General features: G+C 35.7%; 1 protein-coding gene and 1 long non-coding RNA gene across 13 annotated transcripts in view; both read right to left on the bottom strand.

Annotated features, from left to right (window-relative positions):
- The window catches only part of LOC130456570 (uncharacterized), a 34,150-nt gene extending 11,385 nt beyond the window's left edge, over positions 1–22,765 (bottom strand). Inside the window, exon 1 of the long non-coding RNA XR_008915638.1 lies at positions 228–22,765. This is a non-coding gene — a long non-coding RNA (uncharacterized LOC130456570). The remainder of the gene's footprint in view (positions 1–227) is intronic.
- The window catches only part of CCDC88A (coiled-coil domain containing 88A), a 179,504-nt gene extending 155,318 nt beyond the window's left edge, over positions 1–24,186 (bottom strand). For 9 of the 12 annotated variants that reach the window (XM_056814000.1, XM_056814001.1, XM_056814006.1 and 6 more), the window contains exons 1-2: positions 23,043–23,152; positions 22,810–22,910 (exon numbers count right to left, since the gene is read on the bottom strand). In XM_056814000.1, coding sequence (XP_056669978.1) covers positions 22,810–22,910; positions 23,043–23,105 — 164 coding nt within the window. In that variant the 5' untranslated portion in view covers positions 23,106–23,152. Of the gene's footprint in view, positions 1–22,809; positions 22,911–23,042; positions 23,159–24,016 lie in introns of those variants that run through there. The other 3 variants (XM_056814003.1, XM_056813995.1, XM_056813999.1) reach the window with 2 other exon arrangements.
- Between the last annotated feature and the right edge of the window lie 1,616 nt (positions 24,187–25,802).

Genomic DNA, 25,802 nt, shown 5'->3' with positions numbered 1-25,802 from the left:
TGTATTTTAAACTTATAGTACTGCAAAATCAAAAAGTTAAAGAAAATCTAAATGCTGGTGACATGTGCTTCAAATATAAAAAGGAGAGAAAAAAATTTAAAAAACTGAAATAGTATATTGCACATGCAAGAAAAATGTAATAAAAGAGTTTTAAAAATTCAAAAAATGTAGCTTACAATCATTGACACACTGTGTCAGCTAAAATATAGAATGCAAGGCTTTCTCACCAAAAATAAGATCCATTTCCTCTTCATATCTGGCCATGATCCACTGTGAGTGAAAGCAAATGAATTGAGCAAGGTAACACTTTTCATTGTTAAAGAACAGTAGTACAAATACGTAGTTATCAATATCCCCAAAATTCTCAATAGCCCAATTAAGCACAATAGCAAACAAACTCTATCATATTTTACATAAGTTGCTGTATGGCATTTTTTAAAAGTCTATGAACCGATGGAAATTTGTCACAAGTTTTTACAAACATAGCAATCTTTCAATATTGGTAATAAACACATTTTTAAACAAAGTAAAACTCATTTTGGGTTTAGAACATCATCAAGAAATCTAGATATTATTCTGGTGGAAGTAAAGTAGTGAGCTGAAGAGTATAAATGAGGGGTGCTCCTTTTTTGGAGGCTTTTTAGGGATACAAATGCCCTGAGATTAACTGCCCCAACTTTCATTCACGTATTTAGAAATGTGGTAAGGTTGGGGTTTATAAAATGTATTTTACTTCAGCTACTAGAATGGGCCTTACACCTCGTGTTAGGGGCAGGCAAAAATGACCAGATTGTTAAAAATCATGTTTAAAAAAAAAAAAAACTTAAAATCAATTGAGATATTTAGCTCTTTAAATTTTCCAAAGGTTGTTATAGCAATTGTAACCAGTTCTGATGGAGTCCATCTATCCTCTATGTGACAATTTACAAAGGCAAAAATAGAAATACTTGTTTTTTCATATATGGGTTTAAGTACAATGATATTTGTTCAATATAGTTATAGGGGAAAAGCAACAGAATTTAACAGTAGTTAAAACTCAGTACATTAAATGATTCAGTATAACAGAATAATATTGAATGCAGTAATATATGAATTTAAAATCACAAAGTTAAACCTTAAACAAAGCAAACAGTAAAAAGCAATAGAATACAGAGATTTGTATAAACCATTTGAGTCTGAAATGCCTCAAAAATATAACCTCCAGTCTCTTTAAAGTTCCTTGGGTTTTTTTATCCATTTAGATGCCTATTGTCAGAAGGCAGGAAATCGGTTAAGCAATGGGGGTTAAATGACCTGCTCAGGGCCACACCACCAGCAAGTGTCTGAGGCCAGATTCCAACCAAAGACCTTCTGTCTCTAGGCCTGGCTCTCAGTCCACTGAGATACCCAGCTGCCTCCCCAAATTTAGCTAAAATGTTGTACAGAGCTGAATTTTTTCCCTGACACGCAGGTGAAGTCAATAAAAGGATCAATGCAATTAAAAGATATCTTTGTAAAATAGCTATGTTTTTAACTTCCTGCTTGGAAAAAAACCTTTCTTCTTTCCCTTTTTCTCTCTCCCCTCCTAGGAACCACCCACGTGGAGGCTTAATCTTAGCCTAAGGGAAAATTACCCCATTTTTACCAGCTGGTAGAAATGAGTCCTGAGCGATCTGCTCCAAGGCTAGAGTTTTGCTGGGGCCAGCAGGCGGGTCACCAGGTGATCGAGATCTGGGTTGAACAGGGACCAGGTGAGAAAGAGCAGTGACCAGGTGATTGATATTGAATCAAGAAAATCCAAAGTGGATGGCTGCCAGCAGGAGCTGATCAAGATGGCTTTCTAAAAAAGCATCTTGGAGAAACATGGCTTAAAAAAAAAAAACTAGGCACTAGCTATTAAAGGCTGAATTTAGTAGAGAAAAGAATCAGAAGATTGAGATATTTCGTTTTCCCAAAGTGGTTACACAAAACTGTAAGAATTAAAATTTAGGGGGGAAACTGAGGCAGGTAGAAATTAAGTTTCTCTCTGCAAGGAGTATTATATATTTATGAGGTTTTTCAGAGGTTAAGGATTAAGGAAAATACAGAATAAGAAAAGCACATGACTAGGCCCAGAGAGGCCTAGACAACCTCACCTACATAATGAAAGAGATGAGTCTGCTCGGAAGCAGAAGTAGGAAAGAGACCCAGTAGCCTTTACAGCCAGGTTAAAAACCCCATCTCACTCTCGGCCCAGGTGAGGTTACAAGGCATTTTGGGAAGTGAGCAAGGACTCCTGGGAAATGGAATCCTGAGTTCAAGTCTCCATTTTTTACAATATGGCATTCAAAGGTGTTCACCACTGCAATAGAGCAAGATCCAAAAAGATTCCAAGTCCAGGTTGAAGAAGAATTCCTTTTGGATGATGAAGACTTCCAAATGGTTTTCTTTATAGATAATATAATGCTGATTGAGTTAAGCCCTAGTATACAATACAGCCTCCAGTAAGAGATCCATTATCACTCAAGAGTGTCCATCCACACATGAAAGATGAAGTGGATGAAGAAAGTCTATCAGTTACATTAAGACACAAAAGTTGGATGACTACCTCATCTGCCAATATGTTTATCTATGAAAGCCAAAATGGATGAATTGGATCCAAATTTTAAAAAGAGAAGAATAGATGAGATTGCCTTCATAACCCTGATAAAAGACAATAGGGAGATACACAGCAAACAGGATCTAACTACAACATATAAACCTCTCTATAGGAATTTTAAAATTTAAATAAAAATTAAAAATTTTAAATTTTAAAACCCTTTACAACTTGTTCCCAACTTGTGTTTCCAGTTTTTTCCTATACTCTACAAATTTAATACAAACTGAAAATTTTTTCTTTCACTCATTCACAGCATTCCTTCCACCTTCCTTCTATGTTGTTCCCCATCCATGGGATGTACTCTCTCAGCTCTACTTCATAAAATCTCTCACCACTTCCTTAAAGATACACCTCAAGCATTACAATGTTCCCTGATTCCAACAACTGTTAAAACTTTCCCTTCATTAAGTAACTTATATTTAACTCTCTTGTATATTTTTTCTACATGTACTTATTTTCATATACTTACATATGTGCATGCTGTCAGAACATAAGTTCCTTGACAGCAAGGACTGTTTTACATTTTTGTCTTTACATTCTTAGGATCTAGAACAAGTATTTAGAAGGTGCCTAATAAGTATTTTTTAATTGAAATATACTTTAGAGATGGTTAGGGAATAACATGAATAATTTTGAATACTTTAAATTGAAAAGGTTTTGTACAAATAAAATAAACGCTACCAAGATTAGACAGAAAGCAGAAAATTGGGGGGAAAATTATAGACAGTCTATCTTATAGAGGTCTCATATCCAAAATATAGTGAACTTTGTCAAATTTATAAGAATAAGTGCCATCCCCCAATTGACAAAGGGGCAAAAAGATATGAAAAGTCAATTTTCAGATGAAGAAATCAAAGTCATATACAGGTATATGAAAAATGTTCCAAATCACTACTAATTAGAGAAATGCAAACCAAAACAATCCTGAGGTTATCATCTCACACTTATCAGATTGGCCAAAATGGCAAAATGACAAATGTTGGAGGAGATATGGAAAAGTGGCAATATTAATATATCGCTGGTAGAAATGTGAACTGACCTAACCATTTTGGAGAGCAATTTGGAATCATGCCCAAAGAACTATAAAAGTATGTATACTGTGTATAAAATAACATTGCTGGGTCTGTTTCCTAAGGAGATTAGGGAAAGTGTAAAAGAATCCATGTTCCAAAATATTTATAGCAGCTCTCTTTGTGGTGGCAAAGAACTGAAAACGAGGGGATGCCCATCAACTGGGGAATGGCTAAACAAATTGTGTTATATGACTGTGATGGAATACTACTGTGAAATGAGAAATGATGAACAAACTGATTTTTAAAAACCTTGGAAGAACTATATATAAGATAATGAACAGTGAAATGAATAGAACCAGGAAAACATTATTCACAGCTATAGAAAAAATAGAAGAATAAATTGAGAATGTTACCTCCAGAAATTGAACATTAAGATAAAACATGAAAGACTTAATTTACATAAAAACATTTAACCTCCCTGATGATATCCTATGTGATGCACAGAGGGTGGAGAGGGGATGGGACACTTGTGGATGGGATCTTTTATGTAGATATAAAGAAAAGTAAGTTAAACATATAGGAGATTTGTGATTTCATTAGTGTAATATCTTCTTTTTCTTTATATATGGAATTGCTTTTTTGTTTGGATTTGTAAACATTTGGAATATTAATAAAAAAATAATTTTTTTAAAGAGAGATGAGTAAGGATCAGCTAGAATAGGAAATGGTGAATACTACTATGAAGTATAACTTCATCGAGAGCAAGGCCAAAACATTTCCTTTTGTGATAGTATTACTAAACAAGTAAATAAAAGGAATATTGTAGATATAATTTACCTAGATTTAAGCAATGCTTCTGATGAAATACTTCATAATATATTTGCAGAGATGATGGAGTAATACAGACTAAGTGGATTTACATTTAGATGAATTCACAGTTGTTTTGATGGCCAGGTATTAAACGGTTAATGTCATTGTAGATAGAGGTCACTAGTGGAGGGTCCCAGCAAGAATTCTTGGCCCTGTACTGCTTAAGTTTTTTTTTTTTTTAATTTTATTTAGTCAATTTAGAACAGTATTCCTTGGTTACAAGAATCATATTTCTTTCTCTACCTCCTCTCCCCCCACCCTTTACCATAGTCGACGGTGCCATTACACTGGGTTTTACCTTGATCACAACCTATTTCCATGTTCTTGATGTTTGGACTAGGATAATCATTTAGAGTCTACATCCCCAATTATATCTCCCTCAACTCATGTAATCAAACTGCTTAAGATTTTTAACAATGATTGAAAGGGGGGTAGGGCAGAACCAAGGTGGTAGAGTAGAGGGAAGAAAGTGCAACAAGAAAAACTATCACCTACCATGTGCCTTGTTAAGAGACATAATGTATAGTGTACAAGATACTGAAATCAGGCAAACCTTGGCTTATACCTCACCTCAAGACACTTAAGAGCTATGCTATCCTGGGCAAGGGGCTCAGCTCAAATCCCACGTTTTACAAAAGGCCTTTCAATCTAACACCTTCCTCCCCCTCTTCTATCTCTAGTGAAAATTTTCATTCTTTCATTTTCCCTATGTAAATCTTATGCATAAATAAATATTGCACATTGTTTCCCCTATTATATTGTGAATTCTTTGAGGGATGGAACCATACTTTGTGACCCAAATCCAGAAGAGAATGACTCCAAAATAAATATCTACAAGCAAAACTTTAAAGAAAAATACTACTTAGGCACAAATTCAACTAGAATTCCTGGAAAAGACAAAAAAAAGTCTAGATATATCTCAAGAAATCATTAAACTACAAAATGTAAAATAAATAATTTTGACTACATCAATTTAAAAAGCTTTTGCACATACAAAACCAATATAACTAAAATCAGAAGGGAAACAACAAACTGGGAAAAAATCTTCATAGAAACCTCTGACAAAGGTTTAATTACTCAAATTTATAAAGAGCTAAATCAACTGTACAAAAAATCAAGCCATTCTCCAATTGATAAATGGGCAAGGGACATGGATAGGCAGTTCTCAGATAAAGAAATCAAAACTATTAATAAGCACATGAAGAAGTGTTCTAAATCTCTTATAATCAGAGAGATGCAAATCAAAACAACTCTGAGGTATCACCTCACACCTAGCAGATTGGCTAACATAACAGCAAAGGAAAGTAATGAATGCTGGAGGGGATGTGGCAAAGTAGGGACATTAATGCATTGCTGGTGGAGTTGTGAACTGATCCAACCATTCTGGAGGGCAATTTAGAACTATGCCCAAAGGGCGACAAAAGAATATCTACCCTTCAATCCAGCCATAGCACTGCTGGGTCTGTACCCCAAAGATATAATGGACAAAAAGACTTGTACAAGAATATTCATAGCTGCGTTCTTTGTGGTGACCAAAAATTGGAAAACGAGGGGATGCCCATCAATTGGGGAATGGCTGAACAAATTGTGGTATATGTTGGTGATGGAATACTATTGTGCCAAAAGGAATAATAAAGTGGAGGAATTCCATGGAGACTGGAACAACCTCCAGGAAGTGATGCAGAGCGAAAGGAGCAGAACCAGGAAAACATTGTGCACAGAGACTGATACATTGTGGTACAATCGAAGGTAATGGACTTCTCCATTAGTGTCGGTGTAATGTCCCTGAACAATTTGCAGGGATCTAGGAGAAAAAACACTATTCATAAGCAAAGGATAAACTATGGGAGTAGAAACACCGAGGAAAAGCAACTGCCTGAATACAGAGGTTGAGGGGACATGACAGAGGAGAGACTCTAAATGAACACTCTAATGCAAATATTATCAACATAGCAATGGGTTCAAATCAAGAAAACATGTAATGCCCAGTGGATTTACGCATCGGCTATGGGGGGTGGGGGGGAGGAAAAGAAAATGATCTATGTCTTTAAATGAATAATGCTTGGAAATGATCAAATAAAAAAAAAAGAAATCATTAAACTGCCCAGAACACTTAGAACCAGAGCACAAAGTGAAAACATTATCTACCAGTCGCCTCTTTAAAAAAATTCCAAAAACAAGAGCAAAATACAGAGCTTTTAGGTCAAAGGGGAAAAAAAAGAAACAATACTGCAAAGAGTCCACAAAAAAGAAATTAAGTACCAAGGCACTATGGTCAGAATCACACACAACTGAGCAGGCAACACTATAAAAGAACAGAGAATTTGAATATGATATAAGCAAATGATATAAACTAGCAACCAAGAATAACTCACCTAGCAAAACTTATTATAACCCTGTAGGGGAAAAATGGATTTTTAGTGAAATAAGATGACTTCCAAGCATTGAAATGCCCAGAGTTTAGCAGAAACTTAAAACCACAAAGAAATCAAGAGAAACATTAAAAGGTAAACATGAGCAACCCATCTTAAGGGCCTAAACAAGGACAAGATGTTTTCAATATAAGAGGGGAAGATGATGTCTCTTCAGAATGCTTCGTCATCAAGGATCATAGCACAAGTCTAATAAGAAAGAAGGCCTGGGAGTGGTTTTATTATGTTGTGATGATCCTAAAAGAATAGAAAGGGAGTGTAAGACAATATGAGGTTGGGGTTATAGGAAATATGGAAAGAAAATGGAAGGAAAACAAGAATGGGAAAATTATCTCACATAATCTGAGTGCAAGTAAAAGACTACAAAGAGAAAACAGGCAACACTTTGACCTTACTGTCATCTGAATTGGTCAAAGATGATAAACACACACATACATACAACTAGAAAGTTGGGTACCAAAATATATTTCATTCCATAGTGGAAACCAAAAGGAAAGGAAAGTTAAGGAGGAAGAGAGGATGAACGAGAGGGGTTAAATTAAAATTAAAACTCTCTGTATTTTAATGTGTATTTATTAAATAATAAAAAGCAAGCTAGAGAAAGAAAAGGCCACTAGCCACAAGTGGCTGGCTGTTCCCTTAATAAGCCTCCTCCAAAGACCTAAAGTCAGGCCAATGTCAGGCCTCTGGATTCTATGGGGAAAAAAGTCTGCCATCCCTCTTGCAACACAGATTTATGCTCTTAGCGAAGTCCTTTTCCAAAGTGCCTCCAATTGCAGGACTCTAACATCACTTTGTACAAGAGGACTCTTCCAGACACCAGGGAGTAATGAGGGACAAGAGACAAGGTTCCTCAGGACACTGGAAGTCATGAGACCCCAGTCTGGCTTGAGAATATACCACATTATCTTTCACCTATCCACTAACTTGATTCAATCAGAGGATGGGTCAAGGAGCAACTTAATTCAGAGAGTTGGTCAATACTATTGTATCCAAAGTCTCCAAGAAAAACATGAATTGCTCTCAAGCCCAAAAAGAATTCACAGAGGAGCTCAAATAGTATTTTAAAAACCAAATAAGAGAGCCAGGCCTAGAGATGGGAGTCCTGGGTTCAAATCTGACCTCAGACACTTCCTGGCTGTGTGACCCTGGAAAAGTCACTTGGTCCCTATTGCTTAGTGTGAATCTTAAAAATTCTCAGACCCTACTTCATAAGATTTGGTTAAGACCCCATTTTAAACAATGAAGGAACTTAGATCAGAAATGTGAGACCTCTACTCCACCCCTACCTACCTTAAGCATGCTTTAGGGGAAGAAACTCCTTGCTGAACAATGAAAAATACTTAAACCCATACTTATAGTAAGGCAAAAGTTCTTAAGCTGTGCCTATTTTTAGATCTAATACAAAAGGGTGCTAAGTACCTATAAAGGTTTTTCAGGTGTGAACTTAATCAAAAGTTTAAACCTACTTAGGTGTGAATTAAGAATGGCCTGTCCTTTGGAAAAGGTCTCCTGTGATTGGTAGATGTGAGAACTTAGGGGAGGTGACATAGGAGAAAATTCCCTTTAAAAGGAGATCAGAAGCTGAGAGCAAGGGGGCTCTCCTGGAACTCCTTCTAAGGAGACTCTCTCTCCAGGCTGTCTCAGAAGAACTCTCTCTGGAGAGATTCAGCTGGGAAAAGCTGAATTGGAGGAGGCAACTGGTGTCCCTCTGAACACTAGAATCTAGCTTGGGACAAATCTTGTGGTGAGTGGATTGAAGACTGACTGATCTCTCTCTCTTAAGGCTGGCCTAGCCTTTTTTCTCATTATTCTCTTTCTCCCTTTCTCTTTCTCTCTCTCCCCCTTTCTTTAATTCCTCTTTTGTATTAATTAAAATCTCTATAAAACCCAGTTGACTTGGGTATATTTAATATTTGGGAATTTTTCCCTGGTGACCACCTTATATTTGATTTAAAACAAGACACTGTCTTGAAACCATATTTTCTGCGGTCACAATTTAAGCCAACCACTCTTTTATCTGCCACAGTTTATAAGTCCCACTATTTTAATCACTACACTAGCCTTTACCACTCTTCTGCCTTGGAACCAATACACAGTGTTGATTCTAAGATGGAAGGTAAGAGCTAAAAAATAAATGAATGAATAAACAAAAATAAGAGGTATAAAAATTGGGAAAAAATGAGTGATATAGGAAAATCATGAAAAAAAAAGTCAACAGCTTGGTAAAAGGGGTACACACACACACACACACACACACACACACACACACACACACAGAACACTGAAGAAATTAATAACCTAAACAACAGAATAGGCCAATTACAATAAAAGAGGCACAAAAGTCCAAAGAAGAGGACTCTTTAAAAAAAAAACAGAATTAGTCAAATGGAAAATGATATACAAAAATGTACTGATGAGAAAAATTTCTTGAAAGGCAGAATTGGCCCTTTGGAAAAAGAGGTGCAAAAATTCACTGAGGAAAAGAACTCTTACAAAGTAGAATTTGCCAAATATAAAAGGAGCTACAAAAACTCACTAAAGAAACCTAAACTAAACTAGAAAACGAAAGAAAAAAGCCTTAAAAATTAGAATTGGGCAAGTAGAAGCTAATGATTCCATGAGACATCAAGAAACAAAGTCAAAAGAATGAAAAAAGATAAGAAAATGGGAAATATATCATGGGGGAAATCCAGTAGAGATAATCTAAAAATTATATGACTACCTGAAAGCCATGATCATGATATAAAAGAGCTTAGATATTTCTCAAAAAATAATCAAGGAAAATTGTCCTGATATCTAGACACAGAGGACAAAATATATATGGAAAGAATCCACCAATCACTTTCTGAACAAGATCCCAAAAGGATAACTCACAGGAATATTATAACTACATTCCAAATCAGGTCAAGGAGAATATATTGCAAGCAGCTAAAAAGAAACAACTCCAATATTGTGGAGCCATGGCCAGGATAACACAAGACTTAGCAGCTTTTTCATCAAAGGGTTGGAAGGCCTGTAATATTATATTCCAGGGAGCAAAGGAGCTAGGACTTCAACCAAGAATCATTTACTCAGCAAAACTGAGGATAACCCTTCAGGGAGGAAAAATGGCTATTTAGTGAAATAGAGGCCTTTCAAACATTCTTGATGAAAAGACCAGAGCTAAATGGAAAATCTGACTCTCAAATACAAGACTCAAGAGAAATCAAAAGATATTCAATAAGATTAAACTGTGTATATCCCTATATGGGGAGCCTCTTGTAAGGCCAAAGAACTTTGTAATTATTAGGGCATTAGAAGGAGTACAGATAAACAGAGGGTGAGGATATGAGTTGAATATGATAGAATGATATAAAAAAATTAAATAGTATGGGGCAAATTACTGTCATGTAAGAGGATTCACAGTGGAGGGGAATCACTATTAATTGAACAAATGCAAATTAAAACAATTGAGGTACTACCTCAATTCCTATCAGATTGGCTGTTATGACAGAAAAAGAAAATTGCAAAACTTGGAGGGGATATGGGAAAAGTAAGACACTAATGCACTGTTGAGGGAGTTGTGAATCAATACAACCATTGTGGAGAGCAATTTAGAACTACACCCAAAGAGCTATAAAATAACACATACTCTTTGACCCAGAAATACCATGACTAAGTTTATATACCAAAGAGATTCCCAAAAAAATTATCTATGTGTACAAAAATATTTAAAGCATCTTTTTTTGGTGGGGACAAAGAATTGGAAAGTGAGGTGATATCCATCAACTGGGGAATGACTGAGTAAGTCACAGTAGCATATGATTATAAAGGAATACCATTGGGTTGTAAGAAATGACAAGCAAGAGGATCCCAGGAAAGCCTGGAAAGATTTACATAAACAAAAGCAAAGTGAAGTGAACAGAACCAAGAAAACACTGTTCATAGTGACATTAATACTGTATAATAATTAATTCTCAGCTATTCTCAGCAACACAACAATCCAAAACAATCCCAGAAGACTCATGATAAAAAATGCTATCTGCTTCTAGAGAAAGGTGTCTGAATCCAGATCAAAGCAAACTTTTTTCATTTTTTTTCTTAATATTTGTTTTTGAGTTTCCTTCCACAAAAGGATTAATATGGGGGGAAAAACTGCATGGCTGCATGTAATGCCATGCATATGTAAAAAATCTATATCAAATTGCTCACCATCTGCAGGGGAGGAGGAAGAAAATTCAAGACTCGAAATTTTTAAAAGACAAAAAATTTAAAATGCCAGAAATTATTTTTACATGTAATTGGGGGAAATTTTTAAAAAGGAAAAAAAAAGGCGTGAAAATATCCAGGTGGTATTAATAAAGGAAAGTGTGTTAAAGGAATATCTTGTAAGTTCTTCAAAGAAGAGGGGAAAAATAATCCAATTTATGTGGAGGTCACTTTTCTGGAAGCTTCTTTATCCAAAATACAACAGAATACAATATCTAGAATACAATTCAGAACACATAAGTAATTCTAAAAATCTTTTATAACATCCAAAGTAACATTTAGAGTTTCTAAACATCCAGAACAGATATTATAAAATTCATGTGCTTAAGCTTTATTTATCTGAAAATTCTTAAGACTGATCACTTGGGAGTAATTTGCTCTGGTTTTACACACAATTTTGGTAATCTTTTTTATCTAATTTATTTTCCCTAATATTTGGGGTCACAAGGAAAAGAATTCCAAAAATCAATCAACAATCATTTAGTGTTGAGGCAAGATGCCCTAGACATTTGATAATATTCTGAATGCTGCATTGTATTTTAATTCAGTATAATTATTGATGTTCATAATTAAGACCTTGAATCATCAAGGAAAAGTCAAATTATATTAAGTATACTTTGTGGTAGAAAGCAGAGGAATAAAATTTATAAAAAGAATGGTTCCAATTTTTAGAAGGTTGCTTAAAAAGCTTCAGTCTCTAGTATCTAGATGATACTTAAATGAAACCCCTCATTCCCTGGTAAAAGTGGAAAAATAAAGCATTTCTAAAGATTGAGAAAGAAGAATAAGGAATATATGCTATACAAGGGGACTAAAGAATGAGAGAAAGAAATCAATATCTTGTGATAGAAAGAATACTAGATTTTGAGTGAAAGGTCTTTGGTATGAATCCTAGCTCTATCACTTAAAACCTATCTAGTACCTTGGGCAAATCATTTAATTTCTCTGAGCTTTTTCCTCAACTGTAAAAAGAAAAGACTCTATTATTATAGCCCATCTAAAATTACCCATTTGGGCTCTAAATATGATTCCTATGAGAAATTTTTATATATTCCTATAAGAAAATATAAGAAGACCATTTTCTCCCCTAAGAATACTTTTAATCCTGGTTCAAGTAGAGAAGTTGTATATATACTAGGAAATAACAAAGCTGGAAGAATAGCAAGAACAAACAGTGAAAGGAAGGGTCTTAAATTAAGCTTAACTTTCAGGAGGTGGCAAGGTGATAATCCAAAAGATTTCCATGATAAAAATTAGTACAATCCTTTCTTTGTACATAAAATAATAATATTGATCTAAAGCTATTTGTTCAATAAATAAAACAATTCTTGAAAAAATTTATCCTGGCAGGTATAAAAAGAATGGAGCTGGAAGGGATAAATAAGTTATAGTTACATACCCAGGAATGAGTCCAGAGCAGAGGTCCCCAAACTTTTTACACAGGGGATCAGTTCACTGTCCCTCAGACCATTGGAGGGCCAGACTAAATAAAAATATGAACAAATCTATATACCTCTGTCTAGGATAGCAGAGGCTGCAGCGCTGGCTGTGATGGGTCCGTCACACCTTGCACAGGCCCATCACCACCACCATTATACCCGGCAGCAGTATACACAGTGTAGAATCCCCTCCGCCAGATCACCACTCACCATGCTGACATCTTCCCTCATGCAGCCACATAATCCTTTGCAAGGTGCCTCATTCTCATTCAGTTATTCTCAGAACAAGGCACCGTGCAAAGGATTATGTCACCAGAAGTAGTACTGTATATGACGCCGCGCTTTACGGCAGTGCCATATACAGTGCTCCTCTCATTGACTAACAATGAAAGAGGTGCCCCTTCCGGAAGTGTGGTTAGGGCCGGATAAATGGCCTCAGGGGGCCTGTGGGCCATAGTTTGGGGAACCCTGGTCTAGAGTCTTGACTAAGGTTGTAGTATTAAGAGTTATAAAAATTTCTAATCCAAGAGAAATATGAAGGGAAAATAACCACTATAATTTAATAACTAAATAGATATGAAAGCATATAAAAAAATTTAAATCAATGTAAGCTTGAAAGCCTGGAGGGAAATGGGAGTATAATGTTGCCATTAGCAGTAATAGGATTTGGAGAAGAATAACAATTTTAGGGGCAAAAAATGATCTCAGATTTAGTATGTTAAGTTTCAGAAGTACAGTCAAATCACACAATTGGAAAATCATAGGTATTCACAGTTGCAAAGAAACTTGGAGGTTCCCTCCCTACTCCAAAACATAATGTTGTCCTCTATAATAAAATCAAGTGTTAATTCAACTTTTGATTGAAAACCACTAGTCTTATTCTCATCTACCCACAATGCCTCTCTACCCCATCACAAAGCCAACCACTTCAATTTTGGATAATTATTATTATTAGAAATCTTCCCTAAACTGAACTTAAATCTATCTCTGTAATGTCTGCTCTTCTGCTGCCTGCTCTGTCTTCTGCGATCAAGAAAAATAAATCTAATCCTTCTTTCCACATGACAAGTTTTCAAATACATGAAGAGAACCAACATGTCTTCCCTCCTCTTCACTTCTCCAGGCCAAACACCTCTAATTCCTTTCTGACCTAAATGCTAATAATCTTCTCCTTCCCACCCCCCAAAAAATTTTGGATTTAACTAGTTTGAATATATTTATATATATATATTCCTTTTATATTTATGCTCTTTGTGTACTTGTTGTCTCTCCATTTGAACATAAGCTCTGGGAAGGAGGGATTGTTTCAGTCTTTGTACTTTTGTCTCCAGGGCACCTTTGTGGATGATTAATACATCTTGTTGATGGATTAAACCAATCTTCATATGTCTTTATATCAAGTCACTTAAGCATCTTGGTACTTCTCTAATTCATCAATGTCCATCTAAAAGTAAATAAAGCACTCTGAATGTGATTTGACCAAGGCAGATGACACCAGGACAAACATATCCCTGGACCTGGGTATTATGCTTCTCAATAAAGCGGAAGATGAATTTAGGGTGTTTTTATGCCAATTAAGAGAGATCTAATAAGCAGCTAGAGATAGAAAAATGGACAAAAAATATTGGGTTAGAGACATAGATTTGAGAATCATCCAAAGGGAATGAAACTCTCCGATTAATAAAATTATTTTTATAGAATTTTTAAGAAGTCAATGCCTTTTAAAAATGAACAGTTTGGTCTGAGAAATCAGAGACACAGAAAAATAACACTGGCAAAGAATAAAAATACAGAAGTGAGCAAACACATTTAATGAACACAAAGTTGTAAAGGAATGGAAATCCCAAAAAATACATCCTCAAAGCACACCAAGATAAGAACAAGATATTATACCAAAATGAATGATTAATAATATACTTAATTAATTAATTATACTTAATTATATATAATTATACTCAATAATAACTAAAAGATAACCTATATAAGTTTTGAAGAGAAATTTTATTTACTGTATTCTTAGTCTCTCTATATATATATGTATGTACCTATCATAAACTTTGAAACAACAATTTTTTAAATTCTGGGTTTAAGAAATTATAAAAATAACAGATTTTCTTAAATTGGAAATTATAATTTTAAAATTGCATATATCAGCTTCATCTATGTGATGAAGCCAAAGCTTTTCTGAAAGTCAAATTTTCAGGGCTTATGAGAGGCAAAGACAAATAAAGTAATTAGGTCTACATTTGAAAAAATATAAAACACCACAGGAAAACAGAAAAAGGTAAAATTAACAAAATAGAAAAGCAATGAAAATTACAGAACAGAGCTAATTTTTATGTCAATAAAACTGACACCATTTAGCAAATTGAATCAAAGAAAGAAGCAATTCTATATACTAATAAACATGACTTTAAAAATAATATATGCAAAAATATCAAGACTAATAAACCAGGAAATAATTTAACCAAGATCATTCTCAAAATAAGAAATCAGTTCATTTGTTGTCAGTTATAAACAAAATTTCCAAACCTCCAAAAATCAATCTCAATGCTACCAAGCCTGCTTATACGCTACAAAGACAGAATACTTATTCAATTAGTTTTATGAGCCAAGTATGGTTTTGACACCCACACCTAAAAAGAATAATAAATCAATCTCATTAGTGAACAGGAAGAGAGGAGGCATCTTAGATATCCAGGCAACCCATATTCCCTGTGTGCAATTCTAGTATTGATGTTGATTAAACTAAACACCAAGAACTGATAGCCCAATTTGAAGTGGTAAAAGATTGGCAAAAATATCCTTATTCTTTGTCCCAGAAAATGCCCACTGCTAGGCCTATTCCCAAAAATGATCAAGAGCAAAAAAAAAAAAAGGTAGCAGGACGCAGCTAAGGTAATTCAATGGACAGAGAGACAAGACTAGAAATGGATGGTCCTGGTCTCAGACACTTCCTAGTTGTGTGACCCTGGGCAAGTCACTTACACCCCATTGCCTAGCACCTACAATTCTTTTGCCTATTAATTCTAAAAAGAAAGGTAAAGCTTTTTTTTTTTTAAAGAAAAGTACCATAAACACCAAAAAGGTCACAGCAGTTTTTTGTAAAGCAAATTCATTGGGAGATAGGCTAAACAAAATTCATGAATATAATAAAATATTATTATGCCATAAGAAAAGATAAATATGAAGGGAGAAGATTTCTATATACTGATAAAAAGTGTAGTTGAAGAAACTATACAAGAGTATAACAGTTTAATTAAATGAATAATAAAAAAATTTAACTGCATGCTATTTAAATATGACCTAGCGTGGTCTGAGAAAAGAAATGAGTAAATGATTATTTTCTACAAAGGTGATAGGAATCACAAACTTAAGAGGTAGATAGTCTTCAAGACTATCTAGTAAAGTCTTCCCATTTTATAGAAGAGGAAAATGAGGCCCAGGGAGGTGAAGTAGCCTGTCCAAGGTCACACAGATATTAATCAACCAATCCTTGACATGAGACCCATTCATCACACCACTCACTATGAGAGCACTCTTCCGTACATCTTATTGATGCCCTTCCTAAAACTGATCACCTAGAACTGAATATAACAGTCCAAATATAGTCTTAACAGGGCACAAAAAAGCTATCACTTCCATTAATTCTAGACATAACGTATTTATTAACATAGTATAAGCTCACATAAGCACAGAAATTGGCCTTAGGTAGCAAACCCTAGGCCTCTTTACTGGAGATATGGAACAGCTAAAGGTAAAAGTTTTAAATATTTTAACTCATTTATAAAGCACTACAGTGGAAGACAATGGAAGATTATGAACATTATTACCTCATAAAAGAGGAAAAGCAGAAGGGATAATACAGAAAGCTGTTGTCAGACCCAAATGAGCCACATGATTCCCAGATTAAAAATTAAAGTCACATAGGATAACAAATAAACTGAAAATTAAACATCAACATTTCTACAATTCTAAAGATTTAATTTCATTATAATAACATTTTATCTGTGGTTCCCAATTTACTAAATGAAGAACTAAGACAAAGTCAGGGAGGGTGGCTGGACTGGAGATCCAGTAAGGAAATCCATTCTGGAGAGAACACAATCTTGAAAACATTGAGGGATCATTTAAAATTTTTCAATAAACCAATAATTATTTATTAAGTATTTACTATATGCCAGGGACTGTCTAAAAGGGAAATTATCAAAAGAATGGAAAAAAAATCACATGCAATAAAAAAGGAACTAGATAAAGCAAAAACTACTGACACATACATATCTATACATCATATTTTCTCATCTTTGTAAAAATCTCTATGAGAAAGGTACATACATGTTTTGAGGAGATCCATGATGAAAATATGAAAAGAGAAAAGTTAAGCTTCACAATTTCCTACAGCAGGTCATATTATTTTAGTTAAACAACCAACTTTCTGTTTTTCAATTATTGATTGCAAAAAAAATTGAGTAGGCCAAGGACTCAACTTTTTTTTGTACTGAGGATTCATTTGGTAGTCAGGTGAAGCTTCTGAACCCCTTCTCAGACTGATGTTTTTAAATGCATAAAATAAAATACAAGGGATTACAAAGGAAACCAATTACACTGAAATAGTTACCAAAATATTTAAAATTATTTCTTGGGCCTCAGTTTAAAAACTACTGGACTAATCTAGGCTGTCTAGGAAATGTTTCAACAATTTTCACACACATAAAAGATTCAATCAAAAAAGCAACAAGAGTTTCAGAAATAATGTATTAAATTATTCACTAAAGTCTAAAATTAATAACCTTTAGATAGCATTGAGGGAAAAAAAACCTTCACAACTCTTTACAGTTAACATAAATATACTACCAAGAAACTTTCTGATTATAATATAGTACATATAGTTATTATAATAATAATACTACTATTATTCACTAAGATTACATCATACCACAAGCCCGTGCCCTGCTAAGTTAGTCTCTCTCCCAACTATTTAACATTTATTAAGCTTCACCAGGTTATCTGCTAGGAGAAAAAAGTCAGTTCACCCAAGATTGAAAGCTGGAAGAGACCTTCTAGAATAGCTAATTTAAGCCTCTTTTTTTATAAAGGAAAAAAATTATAGGTTAGAAATATGACATGGCGTACCCAAAGTCACAAAGATACTAAAATTTTAATCCAATCCACTAGTCTGTCCTCTGTAACAGCAGGATACATGAACAATATACATGTAACTATTATATTAAAGATTCTTAGAAAGGATGTCCTACTAATTTCTCCATTAGAGTTCAAAATCTTTAAGAAAGAAGACAACAAAATTCCTTGATTTTACTACTCAAATCTGCTATTCAGTTAACATGGCTAACCATTCACTCTTGTTCACAATGCATAAAATACATATGCTCACCAAAGGAATTCAAAATATCACAGGTATATCCTGAATAGTCTAAATCAAATAATAATTACCTACAAATGGCAAAGTTTCATACATCCTCCTGTTTGTGAATAACATTTATTACACTGATTCAATCAAGATAAAAAAAAAATCCTCCTCAATAAGTGTCACTTATTCGATGGAAATTTGCCTAAACAAGCTACACAGGGGGAAAAAAAGATGAAGGCCCCTTGCTTAGACTGTCACATGCAAATGATGGGCAACCAACAGATAATGATCTGGACCTAAATTTAAAAAGGAGGAAGAGTCCAGGCTAGATTTCATTTAGGAAGCTGTAAGGGAGTTTAATGATTTCATACTCATTCCTGACACAAAAACCCACCTTAACACCAATTCTCTTCCAACAATGATGGATAATTGTGAATTAGGGAACACCAGAGTCTTCAAGTAAAAACTCTGAATGAATCAAAGACCAATCACATAGAATCACAGAAGGTCAGAACTGAGAACCTCATTTTATAGATGAAGAAATTGAGGTCCAAAAAAGTTACATGATTTAGTCAAGTAGTACAACCCAAATCCGAATAAGAATCTCCTCCATCATACATCAAAAAGGTGGCTTTTGATTGAACTCATGTCTTTGTTGTCCTAGATCCATAGCACCTTGCTTAGAAACTTAATAAATGCTTATTGATTGATTGGCTGGTAGTGAGGGAGGACCTACCACTCCCCAAGACTGTTCATTCTATTCCGTGACAATTTTATTAAGAGGTTCTTTCCCATATCCAGCCTAAACATATCTCTTAGAAAGTTCAACTCACTGCTTCTAGTTCTTGCCACAAAAGTCAAGCAGAAGCCTACTAATCTTTTCAAAGGACAGCTCTTCAAACTTTGAAGACAGTTATTATGTCCATTCCCCATGTGTTTTCTAGGCCAATGGAAACTATCACACTGCCAAATATGACTTGCACCCCAGAAGCAATGTAAAGGATAGCAAGATTACCCAATAGAGGGGAAGCTAGGTGGCTACAAGCCAGTCCTGTAGATGAAAGGTCTTAGGTTCAAATCTGATCTCAGACACTTCCAAGCTGTGCGACCCTTAACAAGTCACTTAATCCCAAATTCCTAGCCCTTACTGCTCTTCTGCCTTGGAACTGATATGTATTGATTAAAAGGCAAGGGTTGGGGTGGGGTGGGGGGATAACATGATCAAAATAATATGCTGATCATGTTACAATAAAAGATGAATAGCTTCAGGGATGAACTGGTATCCTTATAATGTTAAAAGACCCCTCTGAAATCATCCAATACCATGTATATATTCTATAGAGGATTTTGAGGAAGATATGAATAAAAATCAAACCAGAAACAGAAGGAGTAATGGTCAGTATGATTAGAGGGAGTACCTACATTAATGAGATCCCAGATCCACTAAAGCAGAATATAAAAATGATACAAAAATGATTATAGAATAACATCTCTAACAGGTTGATGACTTTCTACTTTAGAATCAATCATATTTGTCTGTTAAATAATACAGAGGAAAAATAAAATCACTTAGTTATAAAAGTAGGAAAATGACCCCAAAGGACACAGCTAATCATTTCAGTTCTCCCAGTAGTTTCCAAATAGAGGAATAGTATTCATGCCGTGTCACAAGCTCTTACTGGGTTTCATTTGATTTAAGGAGCTACTTAATGAATTCTACAATTCACCTCTGCACTTGTTGTAATTCTAAATAAGTGAACACAGAATTTTAAGTAATGAAGGCAATCAACCATATATATGGATTACCACATCCAATTAACAATTCCCTCAAGAAATTCATCTTTTTGCTCTTAATATTTTGCATTAAAAAAACAGCACCCCAAGATACTGATTTTACTAGCATCCTTAATCTCATTAACACATGTACAATATGAAGTTAGTAGTTAAAATGTTATGACAATTCTTAAATTGCACTGACATATGTAGGTCACAGACTGAAAAATACTAATGACAGCCATGAACAAAAATGTTTTAAAAAATAGATACTGCACAGCTACTAACAAAATAAGTTTAATTTAAAAGGGCTGGAACTGAAATGTTATCTGGAAATTAAACAAATGACAAATTTGGTATCTAAAATTTCAAAACAATCTAAATTTCAAAAGAATAATATTCAATTTAATATGTTACATCAAGTCCTCAAAAAAAAAAAAGTTAAGGATTTGGCCAAAAAATGTATTTCCAAAGTAAGTGAAGAGTTAAATATTAAAAACAGATTATCAAATACTATTTTGAAATACTCTCCATTTGGCCTCAGGCACTTCCTCGATGTGTGACCCTAGGAAAGTCACTTAACTCTGTTTTCCTAGCCCTTGGCTCTTCTTCTGTCTTAATCACAAAAAGTAAAGGTTTTTAAAAATAAATATTAAGAAATAAAGACAAAAACAAAAACACAATGTAAAATGTAGGTATCCAGGTTTATTGACATTGCAGCTGAATTTAGCAATATGTGAAAATCTTTTAAACAGAACAGAAATTAAAGTAGTAAAAAAGCTATATTTTAAAATCTAATAAAAGTCATCTGCTTTAAACTTCTCTTTTTTGGTTTGAAAAAAGTTTTCTTGAACATAATAATCATGTTTCAGTGTCAATGCAAGGGGTCAAAATATTACTTTTTAAATGGGCAAGTGAGGCAAACATAAGGGGAACAAATTCTGAGTATCTTTTGTCACAGTCACCCTTCCTGACATGTGTTGAACTTAATATAGAACTGTATTTTAGTTATCCTAGTAATTTGCTTAATAGTACAATATTACAAAAGTTTGTAATTTTTAAAGAATTACTGTCAACAAGATTACCTATAGACTAAAGAGAAACTTAAAGGAAAAAATCTTGGGGGGGGGGGACAAAAGCATAGGTGAAATACACATTCATTCCCAGTTGCTTATGGCTAAATTATCTTTTCACTGGCAACCTTAAAAATGTGCTTGATTCAAATAATTTTTTATTTGATTCTCAACATCTTTTCAGATGTTTCAGAATTAAACTTTTTTTTTCAAACATGTATCTTTCTATAAAGTTTATATCACTAACTTTTTATTAACTTGACCTATTATTTTATTGACATAGAAAACTCATTTCACCAATACATATTAGTACTTTTGTCTGCAATTTCCAGTCGCAAGTGAGTTGCCTGACAAAGAAGGCTTTTAGTTGTTGGTAGAAATTGAGTCAATTTTTTAAATGTTATTCATCATATTATTAGTCATTTCAAATTTCAAAATTTGCATATGTAAAGGTAACTTGAGAAATTATTAAGTAGCCTAATAGTTTTATAGCTAGGGTTATTAAAAAAGCACAAAAATCACTTTAAAGGAGAAACCTTTAACCTAGAGCCCACAAACCCCCTAAGGATCTGTGGATAGATTTCAGGGAGTATATAAACTTGGATGGGACAAAATTACATCTTTATTTCAATTAAACTGATTTCTTTTGTAATCCTGGGCATTTTTTGCATTTGACAACATCATTTTCTGAGGAGTCCATGGGCAACACCATATTGCTGGAGTCCATGATACCAAAAAGGTTAACCACTGGTTTAGAATATGACCATCAAATATAATCAATAGTTTTCACTAGAGAAATTTGCAGATACCTTCTTTTATGCACATAAACTAAAAAAAAAAAATCCAAGTTGTCATTTTTTTGGAACTGTCTCCAAAAACAAATGTTTATTCCAGAAATGCACTAAATTCCTATGTATCAAAAATGTTAATGTCTTGATGTCAAATGTTCCAATTGCCATGTGCTAATACTAGTTTTCCTTGGTAGAATATTAGACTATGAACAAAACTTAAAATGGCAATCTCTATTAAAAGACAAAGTTTACACATGATTTAATGAGGAAAATAAAGATTACTATTTTTCTTTTAGTCAGTTAAAAATGAGATTTCAATAATCAGTTTCCATTGCATCAACAAACTTCACTGCTTAATGCAATAACAACATAAGTATAAGAAAGTCATATTTAGTTCAACTCAAACACTGGAGCACCTACTATACTTTTCAAGGCATTTTGTTTGGTTGTGAGGACACAAAAATGAAAAACTACACTACCTCCCTCCTCCAAGAGTTGTGTCTACCTTAGAATTTACAATCTACTAGCTGTCATTAAAAAAAAAAAATTGGGCTTTATGCATCTAAACCCTCAATATTCCCTAAAAATGTATCCTCTTAACAAATCTGGTAGGAACTCACAGATTTTATAAGGTAATTAAAAACTTTTAAGAATCACATCAATAATCCTCACCAGTAATATCTATTGTCTGAAATTCTATAGTGTTACTTTACCAGATTCAAAATTTTTGAGGTAATTCAAAGGAAATAACCAGGCAACAAATGCACGCACTTTATATGAACTCTTTTTTGTTTGTTTGTTTGTTTTACTTATAAAGAAGATACATTCCTTTTTTTCCAGAATGTGAAATTTATTTCATGAGGGTAGGATGTGTAGTAGCTACGTATTGATGTAGTTCGAATTTGATTTTTCAACATTTAAAACAGAGCATTTTGCTTGGTAAAGGAAAATCTTCGAAATACTGATCATCTATTTCACCTTTTAAAATCATACCAACAAATACAAATATCATTTTTAGGATCATTCTCTTTCCAAGATCTTGAGTCACATGAACCTATCTGGACAAAAAGCTATTTAAAAGCCTAACGTAATTTCAAATCCAAAAGCTTTAAATTCCCAACGTTTTGGTTGTTTTAATTAGAAAATAAAATGTCTGGTAAAAGAAAAAATAAAGGTACTTACATTTGTAGCATGACCTGATTCAAGAATACACCATCCACCAGGGCTACATATTCATCTAGATTGGTCCCATTTCCTGCAGCCAGAGGTCCAAATGTTTTAACCTAAAATATAATGGCCTTCATCATTACACAAACTCCCACCTCCTTCTCTGCAGTAAGATACATCCCGCCCCCCGCCCCCACCCCCACCCCCAAAACGCAGCGAAATGTGCCAGCGGGGGAAACACCACTTACCCAAGTGACCAAGGGACTGGACATGAAATGTTCCAGGAGTGGAGTAAAAATCTCATTCTCCATCTTACAGATGCCTGTGGTCTTTTTTGTTTTGTTTTGAAGAACTAAGCCCAATTCTGGGGAACAAAAAAAGAATATGCCAAGGGAATTGGTCGGAGGTCGCTTTTTCTTTTTCTTCCCAAATAAGCTGGAATCAATGAAACCCCATTTCCGCAGAGGAGCAGAATCTCATGGTGGAGAGGGAAGCCCTCTCCGTCCTCAAAGAATCAGAGAGAAACGATTGCGGACTCCGGGGATCGGGCTTCAGTAGCCGCCAGCAGCCGCAGCAGCAGCCGCCGCCGCAAATGTCTCTACAGGGCGAGGAAGGGCAGAGAAAAGGCATCTGGAGGGGGGCTGGGGCTGCGGAGACAAAAAGCTCTTCGAGCTTCCCCGGCTGCGAGAGGAGACACACCAAGGGAAACTCCCCTCTCCAAAAAGACTCGACTCTCAGCGGGAGTAAGCGCCCGTCGCGGATGCCCCGCCGCCGCGAGGGCTCCGCCGAGCCTCAGGTCCCGACTTTCCAAAGCCAAGAGCTGACGGTGTCCCTAGCGAGGAGGGGGGCGTCCGGGGCTGCCAAGCCTCCCGAGCCTCCGCCGCACACCGGTCAAAGGCAAAGCTCTAACCCTTCCTCCTCCACCGATACCATGTCTCCTCCGGCAGCCCCAAAACCTCTTCGGCCACTCCCCTTTCCCTCCCAAGGATGGGGACTAGACTGAACTATCCTAACCCCAGGCCTCTCAAGTCTCCCCGACCCCGACCCCGGCCAAGCTCAGATACCCAGGGACTAAATCACGGCCGAGCCCACCCCCCCCCAACTGCCGCTGCTGCTGCCGTCGCCGCCGCTGCCTCCTGTCCTTCTTCAGAAGGAGCCAGAGTAACGGCTCTCAAACCGCAGAGCCGCATCACACACCGAAGTTGTCTCACACACCCCCTACCTCCAAAACCAAGCCTCCCTCTCGTTTAAGAGAACGAGCATGCTTCCTCCGCGCTCAATATCCTTCCGCTTACTTTCCTCTCTTTCCACCCCTCCCCACGCCTAAGCCTCTGGATTGTGGGAGAAGAAAACCGCTGCATGAGCGCGCTCCCGGAGCGAGGCGCGCTCCCCCTACTGCCGCCGCCCAGATCCAAGGGAAAGGCAAGGGTAGCGCGCGTGTACGCTGCAGCTGCTGCTGCAGTCCCTGCTTGCCGCCTCAGTTAAAGGAGGTGCCTAAGGGCGCTGGGGGAAGGGGAAGAAAAGGAAAGGAAAGCTGACTGACTTCCTCAAATTGGAAAAGAGAAGATAAAAAGGATTTTTATTTACTTTAAGAAATGTGAGATATTCAGCCTGGTTTTAGGTTAATTTAATTTCATGTGCTCATGGAGTTAGCCCCGCCCCCCCCGTGGAAAGGAAAGTCTCCCCCCTCTCTCCCTCTCTCCCTCTCTCCCTCTCTCCCTCTCTCCCTCTCTCCCTCTCTCTCTCTCTCTCTCCCTCTCTCTCTCTCTGTCTCTCTCTCTCTCTCTGTCTCTCTCTCTCTCTCTCTCTCTTTCCCCCCCTCTCTCCCTCCCTCCCTCCCTCCCTCCAACTTGGGAAAGAGAATATAAAACGGATTTTTATTTATTTTAAGAAATGTGAAATTGTGAGATATTCAGCCTGGTTTTAAGTCAATTTAATTTCATGTGTTCAAGGAGTTTCCCATGGATATAATAAGGCTCTTCAGTGCAGTAAATACCAAAGTGATTAGAGCCACAGACCTGTTATTTCTATCCAGCCCCCACAGGATAAATTTTCTTGAAAATATACAGAGATTATATAGCCAAAACTATGTTTTAACATTATAGTAATTCCCTCTCAGGGTACCTTTAACACTATGAAAATAAGGATCCAGACAGTCATTCTTCCTACAGCCTCACTTAAAAAAAAAAAAAATCAAGAACCCCTGAAAGGAAGCATTGGGAATCGTCCAAGTTGGACGATCTAAATCTAAAAATAGATTACATTTTATAGTATTAAATCTAGTTCTCCCTTAAAATACTGAGAAACAGCCTTAATTTGGGGGGGGGGGACTCAAGAAGAATTATAGATGAATGCTTAGAAAACTATCTTGAGGGGTGGCAGAGTGGAGATAAAATGAGACAGACAGCATGGTTAGATTTGAAACCTGCCTTGGGTGTTTACTACCTGGGTTATCTATATGTAATTCAAGTTAGTTTCTTCAGGCACCAGTTTCCTCATCTGTAAAGGAATTACAGGCATACATTAAACCTTTAATATATGCAAAGCACTGTGCTAAATAAACTGAGGATAGAAAGAAAAACAAAAACAATTGCTGACTATTAGGGAACTTACATTCTAATGTAGGAGAATTGTAAATAAAGGAGCTAAGTGCAAGATACACATTATATGGAAATTAACTTTGATGGGGAAGACACTAGCAGTTTAAGAGGTCTGGGAAATGCCTCCCACAGAAGAGGAGATTTGAGCTGTCTTGAAGGATTCTAACAGGCAGTAGGGAAGAGGAAGGACATTTCAGGCATGAGAAACAACCACTGAAGAGCCAAGGGGACTTCACATGGAGTTTCATTTTAGAGGAAAAGCAAATAGGCTAATATAGCTGGATCATTATGTGGGGAGAAGAGTAAAATGTAAGACTACAAGGCAGGACAGGGCCAGGTTGTACATAAAGGGCTTTAAATGCTAAATAGATGACTTTATATTTGATCCAGGAGACAACAGAAAGTCAC

This window comes from Monodelphis domestica, chromosome 1 (assembly GCF_027887165.1).
Source record: "Monodelphis domestica isolate mMonDom1 chromosome 1, mMonDom1.pri, whole genome shotgun sequence".
Lineage (NCBI taxonomy): Eukaryota > Metazoa > Chordata > Mammalia > Didelphimorphia > Didelphidae > Monodelphis > Monodelphis domestica.
Note: the sequence above shows the minus strand (reverse complement) of the source record. Positions and strands in the feature narration are given on the sequence as shown.